This window comes from Callospermophilus lateralis, chromosome 20, assembly GCF_048772815.1.
Source record: "Callospermophilus lateralis isolate mCalLat2 chromosome 20, mCalLat2.hap1, whole genome shotgun sequence".
Classification (NCBI taxonomy): domain Eukaryota; kingdom Metazoa; phylum Chordata; class Mammalia; order Rodentia; family Sciuridae; genus Callospermophilus; species Callospermophilus lateralis.
The window spans coordinates 4,201,199-4,224,568 of record NC_135324.1 but is presented as its reverse complement, the minus strand read 5'-3'; the positions used below and the strand labels follow the sequence as shown (position 1 = coordinate 4,224,568).

The 23,370-nt window shown below is 55.6% G+C and overlaps 1 protein-coding gene across 1 annotated transcript; it reads left to right on the top strand.

The window, feature by feature from the left end:
* The first annotated feature begins 658 nt into the window (after positions 1-658).
* On the top strand, positions 659-23,370 carry Cand2 (cullin associated and neddylation dissociated 2 (putative)). The gene is made up of 15 exons (XM_076841151.1): positions 659-781; positions 4,873-5,016; positions 5,324-5,478; positions 5,834-5,957; positions 6,417-6,682; positions 8,240-8,345; positions 8,477-8,619; positions 9,003-9,295; positions 11,207-11,348; positions 11,665-13,170; positions 15,184-15,279; positions 15,710-15,879; positions 17,572-17,736; positions 19,372-19,479; positions 22,196-23,370. Exons 1-15 carry the CDS (start codon positions 714-716, stop codon positions 22,421-22,423), a joined length of 3,714 nt encoding a protein of 1,237 aa, XP_076697266.1. The 5' UTR covers positions 659-713; the 3' UTR covers positions 22,424-23,370.

Sequence of the window (23,370 nt, the reverse complement as noted above, 5' to 3'; positions counted from 1 at the left end):
GCAGGGCACAGAGGCATACACCTCTATTCCCAGCAGTTTGAGAGGCTGAGGCAGGAGGATCACAAAATCAAAGTGAGCCTCAGCAACTTACGGAGGCCCTACACAACTTAGTGAGACCTTGTGTGAAAAAAAAAAAAAAAAAAAAAGGGCTAGGGGTGTGGCTCAGTGGTCAAGTGCCCCTGGGTTCAGTCCCCCAGTGCTTTGTTTGTACTGCGGGTTGAACTTGGTGTGACTGGACCACATCCTGTGGTTCTGGGGCAGGTAGGCGTAGGCGAAGGAAGGGGTCAGGTGAGGGCCGAACCAGCCGAGTGGACCGTTTCTCCTGGTTGAATGTCTACAAGATAACGAAAAGTGGGGGCTCAGAGAGGGAAAGTAACTTGGCCAAGTCTGCACAGCACGAGAAAGACTTGCAGAGCTGGGATGGGTAAGGGGCTCGGATGCCATGTCCGTGGCAGCGATCGGGGTCAAGGGGACCTTGGGACGCCCCGGGGAGGTGTCGCCCCGCGGTGGCGGTGGGGGGGGGGTGAGCTCCGGATCCCTGGGGAGGTGCAGGCCGCCGCGGTGGCGGTGTCCAGGGGCCCGGCGGGCGGCGCGGGCGGGCGGGGCGGGGGCTGCTATTTCTGTCCCGTGAGCGCAGCCGGCGCCGGGGCGGGGGAGGGGGCGCCCGCGCCGCCATATTCGCTCCCGCCGGCGGCCCCGCGGCGCGCACCACCATGAGCACCGCCGCCTTCCACATCTCCAGCCTCCTGGAGAAGATGACGTCCAGCGACAAGGACTTCAGGTGCGCCCCCGGGTCGCGCCTCCACGGCCACCCGGGGCCCCCTTTCCCCCAGCCCCAGGCCGGGGACCCTCCCGGGGACCGTGCAGCCCGCCACCAAGCCCCGCTCCCCTCCCCCACCTGGAGGCCATCGGACCCTCGGGGACCCCAGTCCCTGGGTCCCTGCGTCCCCGAGTCGTTTCCCGCCGTGCACCCCGCATCCGAGCCCCAGCTCCGCCCCTCGCACCCCCCTCCTGGGCCTCTTCTTTCTTCTTTCACTCCCAGCCTTGGGGGGCCCCCAGGCCTCCCTTTCAGCCTCTCTCCTGGGCCTCCCAGCGCCAGCCTCTTCTGCCCCCGCCTGCCACCCCCCACCATTGAAACTTAGGACCACACCCCCTCCCCCTCCCCCTCTTCCTGATCCCCTCTTCTGGCCTCTTCTCCAAGTCATCTGACCCCCCCCCCATCTCTCTCTCTCTCTCTCCAGATCACTCATATCCCCTGGGTCCCCCATCCCCTCTCCTCCCCATGGCTCACCCACAGCCACAATGAGGGCCTCGGCAGGCACCGGGTCATGGTTGGGGTTTGGACTTCTAGGCTCTGGGAGAGCCACCCCCTGCCCCCTCTCCCAGAACCACTGGGAACAGAGCTAGAAAGAAAGTCAACCCTCTAGCCAAGCCCTCAGTCTCGGGGGAAACGGAGGCCCAGCAAAGAGAAGGGCCCCTGGTCCAGTTGGCCAATTCTGCACCTTCCAAGCTGATGGGGGCACTTGGAGACCAGCGCGGTCACACCCACTTATTAAACACGCTGTCACTTTAACCGCTTTTTACAGCTAGGGAAACTGAGCTTCAGAGGCTTGTGAAGGGCCTTAGTGCAATCATGTAGCTCAGGAGTGGGGAACTTGGGGTCCACATCCACGTTAGTCTAATCCATAGGGCAAGATCTTGACCAGGCCCACGGAATCCAGTTCCTGACCGGTGAGGGGACTGAGACCTGCTCTTAGGGTCCGGCAATCCATTCCTCAGTACCCCTCAAGCATCTCCCACCTCCCCCAGTAGGGCCTTGGAGCCACCACAGTCTTGCCTTCAGATTCCATTTCCCACCATTTCCTGGCTGTGTGACCGTGGGCAAGTTCCTTAACTGCTCTGGGCCTTAGTTCCTGTTTCTTCAAAACGGGGGTAGTAACAGAGCTACCTTAGGGTTGGTGTTTTAGGATCAAATGAGGTAGGAGCTGTGAGACAGTCAGCTCCAGGTATGATTTTGATCGACAGCCACCATTGTGATTCTGTGCACGTCACAAACCAGCCATGCGCTATCCCTTCTCCAATCCTTGGCACCTCCTTGACCTCCCGCTTCATCTGTCAGCTCCCACTCAATTGTCACCACTTGAGGGGATGCCTCTTGACTGCAGACAGGGCTGCACACCTCCCCTAAGCTCCTGAACCACAAGGACTTTATACTTCTTTTTGGTGACCCAGAGTCTATGTGTGTGTGTGGGGGTATACAGTAGGTGCTCAACAAATGCTCGCTGTGTCCCAGGCTCTGCGTTACACTCCCCACGGTAATCTCCTCCAGTCCACCCAGCCACTGGGTTGAGTAGCGATTGCTCTGTCCCGTGTTCCAGAGCCTTGGAGGGGTGCGGTGACTTGCCCAGGGTCACATGGTCAGCGCTGGGGGTTTGCACCACGGTTTCTTGGGCCTCCAGTGCAGTCTGCAGAGAGCTGGCCGTGCCAGCCAACACTCTGTCCCTTGCCAGTGGCCTCAAGAACACTTAAAACCACCCCGAGCATATGAGAATGGTGTCTATTTTTAAAGTCCGAATACCAGGGGGCTGGGTCCCTCTGACCAGCTGTCCAGATGCCCGTGTGGCCAAGTGTTTCAACAGAGCGCTGCTAGGGATTCCCTGCAGTGGAGCACACGGTGTCCTCTGGTTCCTGGAGGGGACCAGTGACTGCAAATGAGGGTCCCACTCCCAACTTGCATCGCCCCCAGCATTGGGTGCCAGGCTCTTTTTCCTGGGTCCCCACTTCATTATGGCTCAAACTTGGAGAAACCTTGCAGAAACTTCCAAATAATTCCTGGAAAACACAGTATCCACTGAGGAACCAGGAGACCTGTCCAGTGAGCCGATTCTCCACCTGCTTTACTGTGTGACCTTGGGCAGTTCCTGCACCCTCTCTGATCCTGGTTTCCGAGCTGGGCATCTGTGGGAACTCAGCGGTATCTGAAACACTGAGGCATATTGTAGAAGAGTTGAATTCCAAGTTCGGGTTTCCACACCCAGCTGTTTGGCGAGCATTCCTCCTCCCTCCTCTCCTGCCCTTACCCTGGGCCCCAGGCCCTCTGCACACCTGTTCTTTGCTGAGCCTGGTGTCCCAGCGATGAACCTCAGGGACCCTGCTCTCTGCCAAGTTCAAAATCAAAAGGGAGAACTGCTCTGGTGACCAAATTTTCTTTGCAGCCCAGCGGGGACTGTAACAGAGGGATTCAAGGTACTCTGAAAAGATCCTGTCCAGTTGTGCTTAAGTGTGTTGGGGGGGGGAAGCAGGGAGTTGTCACCTATGAGGCTGGGGCATTTTAAACTGGGCTCTTGACGGTTGAATAGGAGTTCAACAGGTAGAGAAGGAAGGATTTTCCTGGGAGCACATTCCCAGGGTTGTTATGCCACTGAGCAGGGCTTCCGTGTTCTGCAGCGGAAACACGCAGCTTGCAGACCTTGTCTTCCTTCTCAGAATGTCCCCTCAGTTGAGCAGAGCTATAGATGCATGTAGCCACCTCAGTTTTTGACCTGGCTCAAAGCCAAACCTCCTCCTTCAACCTTACCTTGGCCCACAGGTAAACACTGTCAGCTCAGCTGTGTCCTTTCCTCCAGCCCAGAGCCCACCTCCCCAGCCCTTTATATTTTTTTATTTAGAGACAGGGTCTCCCTGAGTTACTTAGGGCCTTACTAAGTTGCCGAGGCTGGCCTCCAACTCGAGATCCTCCTGCCTCAGCCTCCTGAGCCACTGGGATGACAGGTGTGCGCCATTGCACCCAGCAATAATTCAAATGTTCAATTTTTTTTTTTTTTTTTTTTTTTTGGTACTTTGGATTAAACCAGGGAGGGGGACTCTCCCTTCTTATTTGGAGACAGGGTCTCTCAAACGTTTGAAAAGACATTTGCAAGCTGGTCACTACCGAGAGCTCAAGTCCTCTTCTGAAGCCTCAAGTCTCCCTGTCCTAACAGCTGAGACTCCCACTGCCATCTCAAATGCCAGGGACAGGGCCTCAGGCCATAGGCGCTGGGCCACCCACCTGTGGGTGCACGAAGCGCTTGACTCTGGTGCCCAGCCCAGCCAGTGAGCTGTGTCTGTGGCCCTATTGTTCGGCCATCTGTGCTGGCCTTCGAAACATGCTGGCCTCCAGAACATGCCCAGGGCCCACCAGCCTGGCCTAGGACGGTGGTCTCCCGTGGGGAAGGCCTTGACCTTGAACATCATGCAGGAACTTGTTAGAAATGCAGGTTCTCAGGCTGCAACCTGGACCCCCTGATTCAGAAAGTAGAGCTGGGGTCTGGCGTGATTGACAGTCCCCTGCGGGGGCCTCCGATGGGGGGCTGCAGTCCGAGGTCCCTTGGTCTAAGGGCAGAACCTCCATTGATTCCCTCAAAGTGGGGTGGACAGGGCCAGCCTCCCTCCTCTGGTAGAGGTGGCCCTTGCTGTCATCTGACTTGGTCCTAAAGCCCCCGTTTCACATTCTACTGTTCCCCCCCCCCTCCCCGCCTTCCCGCGTGGTGGCTATGAGACACAAGGTACGGAATGTGCCATCTTACAGTAGCAGTGACATTTACACGGAGGGCTCTCCGCGTGACCTGCCGCCCCGCCAGGCAGGTACCATTCTTGTCCCCATTTTCCAGACAGGTAGGTAAATGAAGGCTCAGAGAGGCGAAGGGACTTGTCCAAGTTCATATTTGCAGAAATGACAGAGTCAGGAGCCACCGACCCCAGAGCCCCAAGCGTTAAGCCACCCTGGGCCACCCACTCCTAGTCTGCCACCCTGTTCTGGGGCAACTCGGAGACACTGTGCCAGTTCCCAGCTGCTCAGCCATCCTCCTCCCGCGCCCCGTCCCTCCTCCCCAGGTTCATGGCCACCAGCGACCTGATGTCCGAGCTGCAGAAGGACTCCATCCAGCTGGACGAAGACAGCGAGCGCAAAGTGGTCAAGATGCTCCTCCGGCTCCTGGACGACAAGAATGGGGAGGTGCAGAACCTGGCGGTCAAGTGGTGAGTGTCACCCTCCGTGGGGGACGGTGACTCAGTCTGGGGTTCTCCCAAAAGTCAACCCAGAGCCCAGTAAGTCGTTGAGGCCGGCCTCAAACCTTGAGAGATCTTCCTGCCTCAGCCTCCTGGGCAGCTGGGATTGCCAGAGGGCACCTTTCTTTCTAGCCGCACAGAGGGTCCCCTAGTTGAACCCGGCCATTTTCCTCAGTACATGAGGCCCCAGAAGAAGCCTGAGGGGAATTAAGGGTGGGGGCACAGCCTGACTTGGGTTAAATCTGGGGCTTTGGGACCCATCTCCCTCCCTGCTCAGCCTGGGTCCCCTGGTGGGCAAAGTGAAGGAGTACCAGGTGGAGACCATTGTGGATGCCCTGTGTGCCAACCTGCGGTCAGACAAGGAACAGCTCCGAGACATCGCTGGCATCGGCCTCAAGACGGTCCTCTCAGAGCTGCCCCCTGCGGCCACAGGTACCCGGGACCCCAGGACTCGGCACTATTCTTTGCCCAAGTTTACGGGGAAGGAAAGAAACTTACCCGTGGTCACTATGGTAGAGAATTTAGACTGGATCCATTTAAATCCACGACTCTTGTGTCCTTTAGGAATGCTTTGAGCGGCAAGTAACAAAATCTAAAATGTGCTGCTTAAAGAAGTAATGGGGTGTCACTGGAGGGACCAGCTACCTCATTGTCATAGCGATTTACTTAGCAGCTCAGTGTTGACAGGGCTGAGGTCTCTGCCCGCATCTCCTCCCCTTTATAAGAAAAGCACATATTTCCCCCCAAAGGAAATATGCCCACCTTGCCCACCATGCATCCCGCACAGGCTCTGGGCTGGCCACCAATGTGTGCCGGAAGATCACGGGCCAGCTCACCAGCGCCATCGCCCAGCAGGAAGACGTGGCCGTGCAGCTGGAGGCCCTGGACATCCTGTCTGACATGCTGAGCAGGTGAGGGAGGCTGCCCTGGGCAGTGAGGGCAGGGGACACTCAGAGCTGCAGGCTAGCATTGCCGAACACCAGGCCCTTAACCGTCCAGCAGCTCTGCAAAGGAAAGCTTGGTTGTCCCCATCAAACAGGCTCTGAGAGGCCACGTGGCCGGCCCGTGGTCACACTGTGGGTAAAATCTCCCGTGACTTGAGCACCTTATGCTGTGTCCAGTACAATGGCACAGATGATGTTGGGCAGAGAGAGTGGGCTGCTCCTGAGGGGACCTCTCTTTGCTTTCTGTCCTGTAAGAATAATAAATAACTGGACTAATCAGCCCTCGCCCTCGGAGAGCGCCTTTCTATTTCCAAGGGCCATCTGGTTGCCATTTTTCTGGGGGGAGGAGGCCAGGAGAGGATGGGAACCGGGGGACCGTGTGTCTGGGGCCCCCAGCCTGACGCTCCGCTCTGGCCGTCGTCGCAGGCTGGGCGCGCCGCTGGGCACCTTCCACGCGAGCCTGCTGCACTGTCTGCTGCCCCAGCTGAGCAGCCCGCGCCTGGCCGTGCGCAAACGGGCCGTCGTGGCTCTCGGCCACCTGGCGGCGGCCTGCAGCACCGACCTCTTCGTGGAGCTCGCCGATCACCTGCTGGACCGGCTGCCCGGCCCGCGCGCCCCCGCCAGCCCAGCCGCCATCCGCACCCTGATCCAGTGTTTGGGCAGCGTCGGTCGCCAGGCCGGCCACCGCCTCGGTGAGGGGGCGGCGCTGAGCTTCGCGGGGCGCTAGGAGAGGGGCGGGGCCTGGGCAGATGTGGGCGGGGCCTAGGAACAGCGTGCTAGCTAAAGGGGCGTGATCGAAGCGTCTGGGGGCGGGGCTCGAGGGGCGGGGCTCGAGGGGCGGGGCTCGAGGGGCGGGGCTCGAGGGGCGGGGCTCGAGGGGCGGGGCTCGAGGGGCGGGGCTCGAGGGGCGGGGCTCGAGGGGCGGGGCTCGAGGGGCGGGGCTCGAGGGGCGGGGCTCGAGGGGCGGGGCTCGAGGGGCGGGGCTCGAGGGGGTTCCTGAGCCCAAGACTTGCACAAACTTGAGCTCAGGGTCCAGGGAAGTGCAAGCCCCTTAAAGAAGGGGCTTAGGTCCCTCAGTTCTGTGGCCCAGAGGTTCACAGGTCCTTCTAAGTCAGGCTACCAGACTATTAGCCTCCTGCTGTGACCAAGTTACCTTAATAACAACCTGAGAGCTAGGTTTTGGATTTTAAAAAAATGCTATTGGGGGATAACGTGCATCCAGCGAACCACACCATCTAAGGTGCCTTTTAGAGCATTTTAGTGCTTTTTGACCTTTGGAGACATGCATGAAGCTACCGCGTATGCAAAGGTCCAGATGCAGGACATTTCCATCACCTCTCCCCACCCCCAAATTGCCTCGCACCTCTCTGGGCGCCATCTCTCCCTCTGCCTCGCCTCTGGCAGCCTTTGACTATAGCAGGCAGCTTCGAATTTGCCCTCAGACCCGTTGAATAGGCGTTCCAAGCTAGAACAAGACGGGAGTGGATTGTTGACCTGTGGTCACCACCCCCCACCCAGCCCCGGGTGGTCTCAGGGCCAGGGAGCTTTGCAAGATCCAATGGGGACGCCCCAACCCACACGTCCACATCTGTCTTACCATCCCAAACAGCAGCCACTCCTTAGTGATCCTCAGAATCCTGCACAGACTTGGCAAAGGGCTCAGGGTTGGTTGAGTAGGAAACTTTGGGGGTCCCAGGTTCCCAAAGTAGAAGCTAGAAAGGGTGTTGGGGAGGGTCTCCAGGTCATCATTTCTTGCACTGTGAGGAAGGGGGTAAATGGAGAGGCCGTGAGCAGGATCCTCTAAAGCCTGGGGACCACCACAGTCCCCAATTGCCTGGTCTTGTGAGGGCAGTACCTGCCTCTCCCCTTCTCCCATCCGGGGACTTACAACCTCGTGCAGGAAATAAAGCAAGACCATAAATAATGGTTGGACTACAGAAGCTCCTCCGTCAGGACCTGGGCTAAGCTCTTGATCTGCAGGATTCATTTATCTTCGCCAAATCTCTGCCCAGTGGGCGCTGTCACCCTGCCTGTAAAGCAGTCAGTACGGGCCGCCTCAGAGAAGTCTTGTGGCCTGCTCAAGGCACACGGGTGGCAGTCAGGGTTCCCACAGGCACCTGCTCGCCTGTGCACCCTCTAAGTTGAATTCGCAGTGGTCGGGGCTGCTAGGCGTGGGGGTGAGCTGCCGGGCTGTGGGCTGGGGAGACCCAGAGAAGGGTCTGGCCTAGCTGACCTGCCTGGCCCTGCAGGGGCCCACCTGAACCGCCTGGTGCCCCTGGTGGAGGAGTTTTGCAACCTGGATGACGACGAGCTCCGAGAGTCCTGCCTCCAAGCCTTTGAGGCCTTCTTGAGGAAGTAGGTGCCGCAGGGAGAGCTGGGAACAGGGAGTGGGGTGTGTGGGGGGGGAGCCTTGGTGGGGAACGGGGCTGAGACACTGGCTTCGCAACGGCAAGATTCCAAGACCCACCCCTGGGCCCCACCCTCAGGTGTCCCAAGGAGATGGACCCTCATGTGGCCAACGTGACCAGCCTCTGCCTCCAGTACCTCAAGCACGATCCCAACTATAACTACAACAGCGACGAGGACGAGGAGCAGATGGAGACCGAGGACAGCGAGTTCAGTGAACAAGGTGGGCGGATGCCCTGTCCTGGGGGTTGGAGGTGGGCATGACCTTCCCAGGATGCCCGCTGCCATAGACAGGGGCGGATCAGGCTCAGCTCTTCACAGGCTGCATCTTCGCATTCCACCAACTGTGAGTCGAAAGTACTTGAAAAATTAGCGGTGGCACGTGCCTGTCATCCCAGCGGCTCGGGAGGCTGAGGCAGGAGGATCTCGGGAGGCTGAGGCAGGAGGATCTCGGGAGGCTGAGGCAGGAGGATCTCGGGAGGCTGAGGCAGGAGGATCACGAGTTCAAAGCCAGCCTCAGCAAAAGCGTAGGCCCTAAGCAACTCAGTGAGACCCGGTCTCTAAAGAAAACACAAAATAGGGCTGTGTGTCTTGTTCCCACCCCAGAGAGCGAGGACGAGTACAGTGACGACGATGACATGAGCTGGAAAGTGCGCCGGGCGGCGGCCAAGTGCCTAGCGGCCTTGATTGGCTCCAGGCCCGACCTGCTGCCCGATTTCCTCTGCACCCTGGCGCCCGCCCTCATCCGCCGCTTCAAGGAGCGGGAGGAGAACGTCAAGGCCGATGTCTTCGGGGCCTATATCGTGATGCTGCGGCAAACCCGGCCCCCCAAGGGGTGGTTGGAGGCTGTCGAGGAGCCCACCCAGACCGGGAGCAACCTCCACATGCTGCGAGGACAGGTGGGTCACGCCTCTGCCCGGTCACCTGCTCACCATCTGCCTTCCCATCCTCCCACCCACCCCACGGTCCGCCTGCTGTGCTGTGCACGGACCTGTGTGCGAGGTGCTGGGACCCACCGGGAAACATGCAGATCAAGTCCCTAACCACTGGGCCACACAGTCTAGGCAGCCAGCTGGGCCGTGGTGGTGTGGAGTGTTTTTGTGTGTGTGTGTGGAGGGGGTGGTACCAGGGATTGAATTAGGGGACACTCGGCCACTGAGCCACATCCCAGCCCCGTTTTGCATTTTATCTAGTGACAGGGTCTCCCTGAGTTGCTTAGGGCCTCACTTTTGCTGAGGCTGGCTTTGAACTCGAGATCCTCCTGCCTCAGCCTCCCAAGCCCCTGGGATGACAGGCGTGCTCCACAGCACCTGGCTCCGGAGTGTGCTTTATTCTAGCAGGGGGCAAAAGCTAAGGGAGGGGAATAAGGTACAGTTTGCATTTGAAAAACCTCACTCTGGCTGCTGGGTGGGGAATGGATTGTAATGAGACCAAAGTCAAGGCTGGAGGCCAACCGGAAGTCGTTGCAACTGTCCAGGTGGCAAGAGACAGTGATGGACTTAGTGCCAACCGTAGGACAGAGAGCCTAGAGAAGTAGGGTTGGGGTTGAATCACTGGGTCTCGCTGATTGATTGGACAGGCAGGTGTCATGTGACTTTCAGGTTTCCGGCTAAAGCAGAAGTGCTTTTCCCTGGGAAGGAGAAGAATTGGGAGAGGAGGGGAATATTTAAACTTCTATATGTTTATGTTCAAGGTCTTCATTGGCTGGCTCTAATAGTCTGGTTTCCGTTACTATAACAAAATACTCAAGGCTGGGTACTTACGAAAGAAAAGAAGTTCAGCAAGGGGCTAAGCAACTCAGGGAGACCCTGTCTCTAAATAAAATACAAAATAGAGCTGGGGATGGGGCTCAGTGGTTGTGTGCCCCTGAGTTCAATCCCTGGTACTAACTCCCAGCCCCCCCCCCCAAAAAAAAGTATATTTAGCTCAGTGGTTTAGAGATAGAAAGTCCAAACAGTGAAAATACTTTGTGTACAACCAGTGATTTGAAAAATTGCTCTCTATGTGCAATATGAAATGAATTGTATTCTGTCATCAGGGATAACAAATGAGAATACATAATAATTTAATAAAGAAAAAAAAAAAAAAAGAAAGTCCAAACAGCAAACAGCACAGTTCCGGCTCTGGTGAGGGCTCCCCTCGCTGCTCACATCCTCGCAGATGGCGTCATGACTGGGACGTGGGCCTGAGGAGGAGATCCCAAGGTGAAACAGGAAGCCAGAAGAGGGAGAGGGGCCAGGCTCACTCTCCCTATAACCAGCCTCCCTTGAAAACTGAGGTCCCACTCTGCAAGCAGCGTCCCCAGAGACCCCACCACCTCTACCTCTTCAAGGTCCCACCCACCCCCAACACCAAGCTCCCCAAACAGGAACCTTTGAGAGTCACCAGCCACAGCCAAACCATGGCAGAGGCCCAGGTGGATGTGTCCGGCAGGCGGAAGGCCCCGGAGTCTGGGCTTGGAGATGCAGATCTGAGCTGGACTCAGAAGTTCACGGGGAAAGAGAATCTAGCAGAGGAAGCCAAGGTCCCCCTCGTGGGCTCAGCCAGGCTCCTGCTTCCCCCTCATGATGTGCAGCAGCCGCAGGCCGACTTCCTGGGTGACCTTGAGCTGGTTACATTCATGGACACCAGAATCGTCCGTACCTCTGCCGGTCTGTGTGTCCATCAGTCCAGCACTCAGCTCTCAGGAAGGCATCCTGTCCTCGCTGGGCATCTTCCCTGGGGACGCACCTGGGCCAAGCCCCGTGGGAGTGGGTGGGCTGGGGCGGTTTCCTGGGTGGCCCCTGACCCCCACCACCTCCTGCCCATAGGTGCCCCTGGTCATCAAAGCCCTGCAGCGACAGTTGAAGGATCGGAGTATCAGGGCCCGGCAGAGCTGCTTCAGCCTTCTGACCGAGCTGGCCGGCGTCCTCCCTGGCAGCCTGGCAGGGTACATGCCGGTACTGATGTCAGGTAGGCTGGGCGGGCCCTGGGTGGGTGTCTTCCTGTGGCCTCTTCCAGGGCCCTGAGTTGGTGGCTTCAGCCCCGTGGGGAGCCTGGGCCCCAGTCTCAGGCTGAGCCCCTGTTCAGCTCCTCATGGGCAGGGGGCAGAACGTTCCAGGCCTGACTTGCTGCTTTCTAGAAAGTTCCCTGGCCCTGGGTCCCTCAGCCCTGGCCACTGGCCCATCCATGGCCACTTGGGAACTTCTGCAGACGAGGCCTCTGTGGCTACTCCATCCCATGCAGGGTCAACGATCATGACCCCGTGATCTCTGTGCCCAACCTGCAGGCATCGTGTTCTCGATTGCTGACCGCTCCAGCTCCTCCACCATCCGGATGGACGCCCTGGCCTTCCTGCAGGGGCTGCTGGGTACAGAGCCCGCCGAGGCCTTCCACCCGCACCTGCCCACCCTCCTGCCCCCTGTGATGGCCTGCGTGGCCGACCCTTTCTACAAGATGGCCGCCGAGGCCCTGCTGGTGCTTCAGGAGCTGGTGCGCACCCTGTGGCCCCTGGACAAGCCACGGATGCTGGACCCTGAGCCGTACGTGGGAGAGATGTCCGCAGCCACCCTGGCACGACTCCGCGCCACCGACCTGGACCAGGAGGTCAAGGAACGGGCCATCTCCTGCACGGGCCACCTGGTGGGCCACCTAGGTGACCGTCTTGGGGATGACCTGGAGCCCACCCTATTGCTCCTCCTGGACCGCCTGCGCAACGAGATCACCCGGCTGCCCGCTGTGAAGGCTCTGACCCTGGTGGCCAGGTCCCCATTGCGCCTGGACATGCAACCCATCCTGGCCGAGGCGCTGCCCATTCTGGCCTCCTTCCTGCGCAAGAACCAGCGGGCACTGCGGCTGGCCACCCTGGCGGCCCTGGACGCCCTGGCGCAGAGTCAAGGACTCCACCTCCCGCCCTCTGCCGTGCGCGCGGTGCTGGCCGAGCTGCCCGCGCTGGTCTGCGAGAGTGACATGCACGTGGCCCAGCTGGCCGTGGACTTCCTGGCCACGGTGACCCAGGCCCAGCCGGCCTCTGTGGCCGAGGTCAGCGGCCCGGTGCTGGCGGAGCTGCTGCGGCTCCTGCGATCGCCCCTGCTGCCCGCGGGGGTGCTGGTGGCCGCCGAGGGCTTCCTGCAGGCGCTGGTGGGGACGCGGCCACCCTGCGTGGACTACGCAGAGCTCATCGGCCTGCTCATCGCGCCCGTTTACGACCCGGAGGAGGCTGGTGGCGGGCCAGCGCTGGCCAAGCAGGCCTTCCACTCCCTGGCGCGCTGCGTGGCCGCCCTGTCCAGCGCCTGTCCCCAAGAGGCGGCGGCCACCGCCCATCGCCTGGTGTGCGACGCCCGATCGCCGCACTCGAGCACCGGGGTCAAGGTGCTGGCCTTCCTGTCGCTGGCAGAAGTGGGCCAGGTGGCCGGGCCGGGTCCCCAGCGGGAGCTGAAGGCGGTGCTGCTGGACGCGCTGGGGTCCCCCAGCGAGGACGTGAGGGCGGCCGCGTCGTTCGCGCTGGGCCGAGTGGGCGCCGGCAACCTGCCCGACTTCCTGCCCTTCCTGCTGGCGCAGATCGAGGCCGAGCCCCGGCGACAGTACCTGCTGCTGCACTCGCTGCGCGAGGCCCTGGGCGCCGCGCAGCCCGACGGCCTGAAGCCCTACGCCGAGGACGTGTGGGCGCTGCTCTTCCAGCGCTGCCCCGACGCCGACGAGGGCACCCGCGGGCTGCTGGCCGAGTGCGTGGGCAGGCTGGTCCTCGTCAACCCCCCGTTCCTGCTGCCCCGCTTCCGCAAGCAGCTCGCTGCAGGTAAGGGACAGAGGCCACCCTGCCCGGAGCTGGCCCTTCCTCGGTCCCCGGGTGTCCAAGCAGCTGATGCACAGGGTGACCTTTTCTCCAGGTCACAGTGTCTCTGTGATCAACTCCGAGGAGCCACAGAGGGACTTTCCTGGGACTTCCAGGCGTCCTCTTGCAGGAGAGAGAGGGACACAGAGCGCAGGCCTCCCCAGACCCCTCCTGATGCGCACGCGCAGTCAGCCCTCCCCAGCTGCAGGCTCCGCCTCTGCATTTTATTTATTTTTATTTTTTTGAAACACTTGGAGATAGTTTTAATGACTCTCGTTGGACACCATATCTTTATTTTATTTATTTACTTTTATGTGGTGCTGAGGATCGAACCCGGGGCCTCGCCTGTGCTAGGCGAGCGCTCAACCGCTGAGCCACAACCCCAGCCCCTTATTTTTATTTTTTAAATTTATTTTTTTTTTTAGCTGTAGATGGACACAACACCTTTGTTTTATTTTTATGGGGTGCTGAGGATGGAACCCAGGACCTCACACATGCTAAGCAAGAGCTCCACTCCTGAGCCACAATCCCAGCCCAAACCGTCTCTGTATTTTAAACCAACCTTGGATGGGAAATATTTGGGGGTAAAAAAAAATTGCATCTGTACTGAACATGTACAGATGTCTTCCCCTGTCTTTAGTCCTTGAACAATACAGTCCGGAAAATTACTGGCCTCATATTAGGTATCTTATCAGGGATCCTGAGGAATCTACAGAGGATTGAAAATTCAGGGGAGGGCCAGGCCTGGTGGCCATTCTTTTCATCCCAGCCATCCATCTGTGAGCCCAGTGATTTGGAAGGCAAAAGCAGGAGGATCACCAGATCCTCAGCACCACATAAAAATCAACAAATAGGGCTGGGGATGTGGCTCAAGCGGTAGCGCGCTCTCCTGGCATGCGTGCGGCCTGGGTTCGATCCTCAGCACCACATACAAACAAAGATGTTGTGTCTGCCAATAACTAAAAAATAAATAAATAAATAAATTTAAAAAATAAAATAAAATAAAAATCAACAAATAAAGGCATGCTGTCCATCTACAACTACAAAAAATTTTTTTTAAAAAAAGGTGTGATATTTGCACATAACCTACCTACATCTTCCCTAGTCACATAATCCATTATTATTATTTGTGTGCATGTGTGTCGGGGGGCAGTACCAGGGATTGAAGCCAAGGTGCTCGACCCCTAAGCTACACAGCACTTTTTTTATTTTTATTTTGAGACAAGGTCTCACTAAATTGCTTAGGGCCTCGTTTTTTGCTGAGGCTGGGTTTGAACTCGCCATCCTCCTGCCTCAGCCTCCTAAGCGGCTGGGATGGCACCGGTCTGGCCTTGTTTTTCTTAGTTTCAATTTTCAGAATCCCAAGCAAACTATTCAGAGACATGCCAGAGTCTCTCCTGATGTCATCCTTTCATTCATTCGTTAAGGAAAACCTACTTCCTCCTCTGTCTTCAGCCTTCCCACACGGAAAGCAAGGGACAAAACCAAATGGAGACAGGTCTTCCTTCCCAGGCTTGAGGTTGGTCTGAATTCCGTTGGAATCCCCTTGGCCTCCGGGCTGCCTAGCCTTGGAGAACACAGCCGCACCTTGGAGAGGGCAGACTCAGTGGGGGAGAGCCTGGCCAGGAATTCTGGATCTGCTGTGTGGCCTTCGATATGAACGTAACCTCTCTGAGTCTTTCTTTCTTGTTGTGTTAAAAAAAAAAAAGAAAAGAAAAGAAAAGAAAAATCAATCCTCCTCTTTAGTTACCATTTTCATTAAGATCTGATTTTTTATTTGTTAATAGGACCATCCTCAGGATGAATTGAGATAGTATGTCTGGAAAAACATAATGTCATCTCAAGGCCAAAGGGAATTCGGTCTTTTTGGCGGGAACCCTAACATGACTTCCCCAGCCATGCAGGGGTGGGGGTCTCTGGAGTGGGGATGGCGTTTAGTGCCTGACCTTGACCAGGCTGCGTGTCCCTGTCACCCAGGTCAGCCACACACCCGAAGCATGGTCATCACCGCGGTCAAGTTCCTCATCTCGGACCAGCCCCATCCCATCGACCCCCTCCTGAAGAGCTACATTGGTGAGCGCTGTCCCCACCCTTCATCCCACCCGGTCCCCCACACAGCCCTTGACCTTGGACTGATTGATGTTCCTTCTCTAGCCCAGGGCAGCCCGAGGCCACCTCATCCCCGTGATGGACAGCAGGGCCCTGGGGTTCCATCCCCAGCACCCCTCCCCCGCTCCCATTTTTGGGGAGCAGAGTTGGGAGCCGTTCTGTCATTGCTCAGGGGACCACCTCAGACTCTCTGAGGCTCCCGTAGCTCGGTGGAACGTTCTGGAATGGAAGCCCTGCCTTCTGAGCTTTGAGGGTGCTTAGACCTGGCACAAAGTAGTTGCTCACTGCGTTCCATCGCCTCCAGCCAGGTCTGCGCAGCTCACGGTCACCTGGGGGCAGGGGGTTTTGTCTCTGTGTCCCTTAGCCCCACCACCCCCTCGCTGTCCCTTTGCAGGAGAGTTCATGGAGAGCCTGCAGGACCCGGATCTGAACGTCCGCAGGGCCACCCTGGCCTTCTTCAACTCGGCCGTGCACAACAAGCCCTCGCTGGTGCGGGACCTGCTGCAGGACATCCTGCCCCTGCTCTACCAGGAGACCAAGATCCGCCGGGACCTGATCCGAGAGGTGCCGAGCAGAGCTGGGCCGCCTTGTTAGTTCTGTCCCCCGGGAGCCCGGGACGGAGGCCTGCTCTCTGCTTCTTAGTCATGTGGCCCCTGGGGTGCTTCACCACGGAGCCCTGTCCCCAGCCCTTTTTATTTAGAGACAGGAGTCTGGCTGAGTTGTTGAGGCTGGCCTCCAACTTATGGTCCTCCTGCCTCAGCCTCCAGAGCTGCTGAGATGATAGGCGTGGCCCACTGTGCCTGGCCAAAAATTCAAATTTTGAAAGGCTTCAAATAGTAAAACTCTTCAGGTGCTAACAACAGGATGCCACCAATGGAAAGTTCCACCCCTGACCTGGTGTCCAAACACAAGGACGCCACAAATAGTGTATAAAATCGCCTTCAGGCTGTGTGTATAAGGTGTCTGTGGAACAGCAGTGAATTTCGTGAAGATTCTACTCATGGATGTGCAAATATCCCAGAATCCCAAACACCGCTGGTCCTCAGCATTTTGGATAAAAGATGATCTGCTGGTCGATGTTGGTGACTCTAGGCTGCCACTCAACATTCAGGAGTGGAGTCTGAGTGACAGGATTCTCAGGTGGTCCTGCTGTGGTTTCTGCCTCCAAAGAGCTGATCATGGCCTCCTGAAAGAGAGCCATGCCCACGCTGCTGGTTACGTAACCCGTTGGCAGCCCTTAAAAGCCGAGTCTTGGCAGGAGCAGAGGCACACGCCTGTAATCCCAGCAAGTGGGGAGGCTGAGGCAGGAGGATTGCCAAGTTGGAGGCCAGCCTCAGCAACTTAGTGAAACTCTGTTTCAGACTAAAAAAAAAATAAATAAATAAAGGAAAAAATTCTGGGGATGAATTTCAATGGTAAATCGCACTGGGTTCAATCTCCAGTTAAAATAAAAAAAGAAAGTTAGCCGGATGCAGTGGTATATGTCTGCAATCCCAGTGGCTGAAGGACCACTATGACATCTGGAGGCTGAGGCAGGAGGATCACGAGTTCAAAGCCAGCCTCAGCAAAAGCGAGGTGCTAAGCAACTCAGTGAGACCCTGTCTCCAAATAAAATACCAAATAGGGCTGGGGATGTGGTCAGTAGCCGAGTGCCCCTGAGTTGAATTCCTGGTACCCCGCCCAGAAAAAATGCGAAGGAAAGAAAAATATTTAATTAATTAATTAATTTGTTTATTTTTTTATGTGGTGCTGAGGATCAAACCCAGTGCCTCATCATGCTAGGCAAGCTCTCTACCACTGAGCCACAACCCCACATCCCACCCATGACCTGGATTTTTAATCTTAGGCTAACTGTGTCTCCTTGGGCAAAGTAATTAACCTCTCTGAGCCTTCAATGGGGTAAACGGTAGCGTCTTCTTCCTCAAACATTTGCAGAGCCGGAGGAAGACGTCAGCTGTGAGGCTGGGGATGTAGCTCAGTTGTAGAGCGTGTGTGTGAGACCCTGGGTTCAGTCCCCAGCACCCCCCACACCCCCAAGTGTCATTTACCAAGGACTCCCAGTGTCCGCGTGGTGGATGAAATCAACGCTTCCTTTTACTGTGATCACCATCTGGGGAAAGGGCGCTGCAGGCTGAGACTTGGGATTCGGGGTCAGCATCTGAGGGTGGGGGTAGGGCAGGAACGCGGGGAGGGGCTGGTGGTCTTCCCTCTGAGGGCCACATCCCCCCCAACTTATGTTGTCCTTCCCTCCCGCAGGTGGAGATGGGGCCCTTTAAGCACACAGTGGACGACGGGCTGGACGTGCGGAAGGCGGCCTTCGAGTGCATGTACTCGCTGCTCGAGAGCTGCCTGGGCCAGCTGGACATCTGTGAGTTCCTGAACCACGTGGAGGACGGGCTGAAGGACCACTATGACATCCGGGTAGGTGTGAGCACCCCCCCCCCGCCCACAGGGGAGGAGGGGACAGCCGGGTGCCCCTGGGCCACGTCAGCTTTTCCCCACTCAGGAGGCCAAGGCAGGAGGATCCCAAGGCCAACCTCAGCAACTTAGTGAGGCCCTGTCCCCAAACAAAAGGACTGGAGATGCAGCTCAGTGGTAAAACACTCCTGGGTTCAATTCCTGGTACCAAACAAATTCAAAAAAAATCAAAAGAAAGACAAAGAAAAAAGAAAGAGCCTAGTATCCCAGGAGGCTGAGGCAGGAGGATTGCAAGTTCGAGGGCAGCCTCTGTAATTTAGCAAGGCCCTGTGCAACTTACCAAGACCCTGTCTCAAAATGAAAAATAAAGGACTGGGGATGTGACTCAGTGGTAGAGGACTTTAATTCCCAGTACTGAAAAAAAAAAAAAAAGAAAAATACAGTAATGTTGGACCACATTCCCACTGTATCAGGCTGTTTTCTGCTGCTATAACAAAATACCTGAGCCTGAATACAAAATACCTGAACTTTTTTTAAAAAAAGAGGTGAGGACCATGATAGTGTGTGGTGATTCCAGCTACTCAGGAGGCATGTGGCCCAGCATGCAGGGGGCCCTGATTCAAAACCCAGCACTGTAATCCATCCATCCATCCCTTCATCCATCAGTAATATTAGCTGACCATTCTGGAGGTGCAGAGGATGGTGTTGGTATCTCCTTGGCTCTGGTGAGACTTCATGGCTGGGGGCTTCACAGTGCCAGAGTTAGGTGCCTAAGAGTTCAAATGGCAAAGCAGGAAACGAGAGGGATTCAGGGCCCAAGCTTGTTTTTTGTTTTGTTTTATGGAACTGTGGGATTGAACCCCAGGGATTGAACCCTCTGAGCTGCATCCCCAGTCCTTTTTATTTTTTTGAGACAGGCTTCCTTTAAGATGCTGAGGCTGGCCTTGAACTTGGAATCTTCCAGCCTCGGCCTTCTGAGCAGCTGGGATTACAGGAGTCTGCCCCCCATGCCTGGCCTGACCTGCTTTTTATCACTCCCTCCCTGTGGAACTAACCAGGGTCCTCTGCTAACTGCATGAAGCCCTTGCAAGGAAATTGCTCCCAATGACCTAAATACCTCCCATTAGGCCCCACCTCTTAAAGGCACACTACTTCTCAACACTGCCACATCCAGGCCCGAGCTTTCAGTCCATGATTCTTTAGGGGACACACTCCAACCTTCTCCAAGTGCCGGCAGCCTCCCTAGATACCAGGAGCCGGAGCTGGGTCCCTGCTGTGGTTGGGACTTCTGCTCCTGCTCCTCTTCAGGCCCTTTCTGGCTTCTTTACTTACCGACAGACTCTGGGGACCCCAGGAGCATCTGAACTTGAGAGTCCACTGTCCCCTGGCACCTCTTCTCATCCACCCCTCCTCAAGGCCAGCCAAGTGTACTGGATAAAGTTTAGTGTCACCGTCACATGTTGTAGATGAGGAAACTGAGGCTCAGACAGGGAGCCACTCAGGCAGGGTCTTGTGGGCACTTGGTTTCACCCTGGGCCCCAGGTTTGGGGTACAGAGTGTTTCCTCGTCTTCTGGGCCCGCTGTTTTTGTTCTTGAGAAATTTCACTAAGAACACTCTGTCTCCTTCCTTCTGGGCAGATGCTGACCTTCATCATGCTAGCACGGCTGGCCACCCTGTGTCCTGTGCCTGTCCTGCAGAGGGTGGACCGGCTCATTGAGCCACTGAGGGGCACCTGTACCGCCAAGGTAAGCCCCTTTCCCAGCCCGAGCCTGGATCACCTGGTGGGTTACCTGCAGATCATTCAGTTACCAGTTACTGAAAGGGCCATCGTTCACCCCTCCCCATCGTCTGGGCCAGGAGCTTCCTGTCCTGACCATCTCACGTGCAGAGGGGCAGAGGCTCAGAGGCCAAGTTGTGGGTCGAGATGACACAACTAAGAAATCCCAGAGCCAGATTCAAAGCCACCTGTGTTTTCTTTCATTCATTAAAACATCTCCTGGGTGCTGGGCTGAGAGGGATAAAGGAGAGAAGGTTGGAGACGATGGCTTCCCTACTCTCTGTTCACATTTTTAGGTGACAAACAGGGTTAGAGTCTTATGACTTGCTGATCCAGGGCAAAGCTCTGCTGGACTGGAGTGTCTCAAGGGTCCCAGGGAGGACCTGGGGTGAAAGGCCTCACGGAACCTGCAGTGGGTGTGGATTAGGAATGGCCAGGCAGGATGGTGGCACATGCCTGTAATCCCAGCAGTTTGGGAGGCTGGGGCAGGAGGATCACAAGTTCAAGGCCAGCCTCTGCAACTTAGTGAGGTCCTAGGCAACTTAGTGAGACCCTGTCTCAAAAGTAAGTATTAAAAGGGGCGGGGGATGAGGCTTAGTGGTGAAGTAACCCTGGGTTCAATCCCGGGCACCAAAAAAACCTAAAAAACTGGAATGAAAGACTAATGTGAATTTTGAAAATGTGGAAATTAACCAAAAGAAGGGCTGTTTTTATACTGAAGCTTAAAGAGGACAAACAGACTTGCATCCATAAGGTTGGAGATGATGTTTTATTTTTTTCATGTAAATTTTATTTATATATGACAGCAGAGTGCATTACGATTCTTGTTACATACATAGAGCACAATTTTCATATGTCTGGTTGTATATATTCACACTAATTCATGTCTTCATATGTGTACTTTGGATAATGATGTCTATCACATTCCACCATCCTTGCTAACCCCGTACCCCCTCCCTTCCCCTCCCACCCCTCTGCCCTATCTAGAGTTCATCTATTCCTCCCATGCTCCCCCTCCGTACCCCACTATGAATCAGCCTCCTTATATCAGAGAAAATATTCCATTTGGATTTTTGGGGATTAGCTAACTTCACTTAGCATTATCTTCTCCAACGCCATCCATTTACCTGCAAATGCCATAATTTTGTTCTCTTTTATTGCTGAGTAATATTCTATTATGTTTATATGCCACATTTTTTTTTATCCAATCATCCACTGAAGAGCATCTAGGTTGGCTCCACAGTTTAGCTATTGTGAATTGTTCTGCTATAAACATTGATGTGGCTGTGTCCCTGTAGTGTGCTGTTTTTAAGTCCTTTGGGTATAGACCAAGGAGAGGGTTAGCTGGGTCAAATGGTGGTTCCATTCCCAGATTTCCAAGGAATCTCCATACTGCTTTCCATATTAGCTGTACCAATTTGCAGTCCCACCAGCAATGTATGAGTGTGCCTTTTCCCCCACATCCTCTCCAACACTTATTGTTGCTTGTCTTCTTTAGAGCTGCCATTCTGACTGGAGTGAGATGACATCTTGGAGTGGTTTTGATTTGCATTTCTCTAATTGCTAGAGATGATGAGCATTTTTTCATATATTTGTTGATTGATTGTATATCCTCTTCTGAGAAGTGTCTGTTCAGGTCCTTGGCCCATTTGTTGATTCGGTTCGATTATTTGTTTTTTTTGGTGCTTAGCTTTCTGAGTTCTTTATATACCCTAGAGATTAGTGCTCTATCTGATGTGTGAGGGGTAAAGATTTGCTCCCAAGATGTAGGCTCTCTATTCACCTCACAGATTGTTAAGATACTATTTTTTGAGTAGGAAACCTGTTCCAGAGGCGGGGATGGTGACGCACACCCAGTGGCTCTGGAGGCTGAGGCAGGAGGATTCCAAGTTCACGGTCTGGGCAATTTAATGAGACCTGTCTGCAAATGACATTTCTTTGAAAAAAAGCATTGGGGGTGCTGCAGTTGCCTCACATGTTGTGGGGCCCCAGGCCACTCCAGAATCAAACAACAAAACCTGAACTGGCTTGTACTATTCATAATACTCATATATTAAATGGGAGAGATATTAATATATTTGATTATCGGGTGTTCTGCCAGACCTCATGTCTGCAGCCTTATCTTTCTGGAAAAAAACCAAAATAATCCTGATCAGATACGGACCTGAGTGAGAAGTCCGTCAGTCCTCACAGCAGCTGTGTCAAGAGAAGGCTGCTTATAGATGGGGGATGGAGGCCCAAAGAAGGGGTTACCTAAGGTCATCCCTTTAAGAGGGCAGAGCCATTGAACCCAGGCCTGTGGACCTACAGGATTGTTTAGGGGAAGCGGCTAGCACGAGGAATTAATTAGTAATGTCAAGGTGGCTGGGTGTGGTGGTGCTGGCCTGGGATCTCAGTGACTGGAGAGGCTGAGGCAGGAGGATCGCAAGGTCAAGGTCAGCCTCAGCAACTGGGGAGACTCAGTCTCAAGATTTAAAAAAAAAAAAGGAAGGAGCACTGGGATGCAGGAGACCAATGAGGTTAGAGAGATTAGATTGAGGCCAAGATGCCAGGCTGGAGCCTCAGGCGACCCTGAAGCCACTACAGGGACTGGCTTGAAGGTGGGGAGGACCAAAAGGGAGGCTGCCTCCTGGGTGGTGAGGCCAGGATTAAAGGACAGCTCCACCCATTTTCCCCCACTGTAGGTCAAAGCCGGCTCAGTGAAGCAGGAGTTTGAGAAGCAAGATGAGCTGAAGCGCTCCGCCATGAGGGCAGTGGCCGCCCTGCTGACCATCCCCGAGGCGGGGAAGAGCCCCAGCATGGCCGACTTCTCGGCCCAGATCCGAACCAACCCCGAGCTCACCATCCTCTTTGAGAGCATCCAGAAGGATTCTGCCTCAGCCCCCAGCACGGACTTGATGGAGCTCAGCTAGTTCTGCTGCTCAGGAGAGGAGTCCAGCAAGCCCCGGCCTCCCCCCTACAAGACCAGGGCCTGACTTCTGTCCTTCATCTCACTGGGGACTCTCAGGCCCCGGGTTGGGGCTACAGTGCCTTCTCCAGGGACCCAAACTCACAGGCCCCCAGCCCCAACCGCGAGGCCGCCAACAGTGGGCCCTTTAACTCAGGATGTTCTGTTAGAGGGACAGTGTTTTCTAGTGACATGTCACCCCTCCAGTTATTCTGGCTCCTTCCAAACTGGGAGTCCCTGCCTCACTCACCTGCACTCAGAAATGCATAGCATTCAGTCGCTGGGCTCAGAGCCGGCCCGCTGACCGCTCCCCTGGTGTCCCTGGCTCCTCACCCCCACCAGTCCTCCTCCTCCTCTTGCCGTGATCCGGGCTCTCTGCTGCCATTAAGGTAGAGCTCTGGCCAAGAGTCCTAAGAATAGGGTGGCAGGTGGGTCATGGCTGTAATCCCAGTAACTGGGGAGGCTGAGGCTGGAGGATTCCAGGTTTGAGGCCAGTCCTCTAGGACATTCCTCCAGCATGTGAGGCTGGGGGTTCCATCCCCAGGGCAACCCTCACCCCCAAAGAAACCAGTTCAGATACTTAAGTATTCATTCTGAATTTCAAAATATGCTCCTTCAGTTAGAAGCAGTGAACCCAAAACTCGGAAGTATGAGGGTTTTTTGTGCAGGGAGGATACACAGGACAAGGACCTGAAGGGTTGCCCCTAATGTTTCATTTCTACCTTCAAATGATGTAACCAATCGGGAAACAGGAAAGTACGAATCACTTTTCCTTCACCACTGAGGCATAACCAGTTTGTGTTTTGAAGATCTGAAATTCAATACTAGACTTTAGTATTGAATTTAAATAAAAACAGGCCAAAGCTTTTTTCTGTGATATGCAAAGCTAATAAAAAATAGATCCTAAGTTGC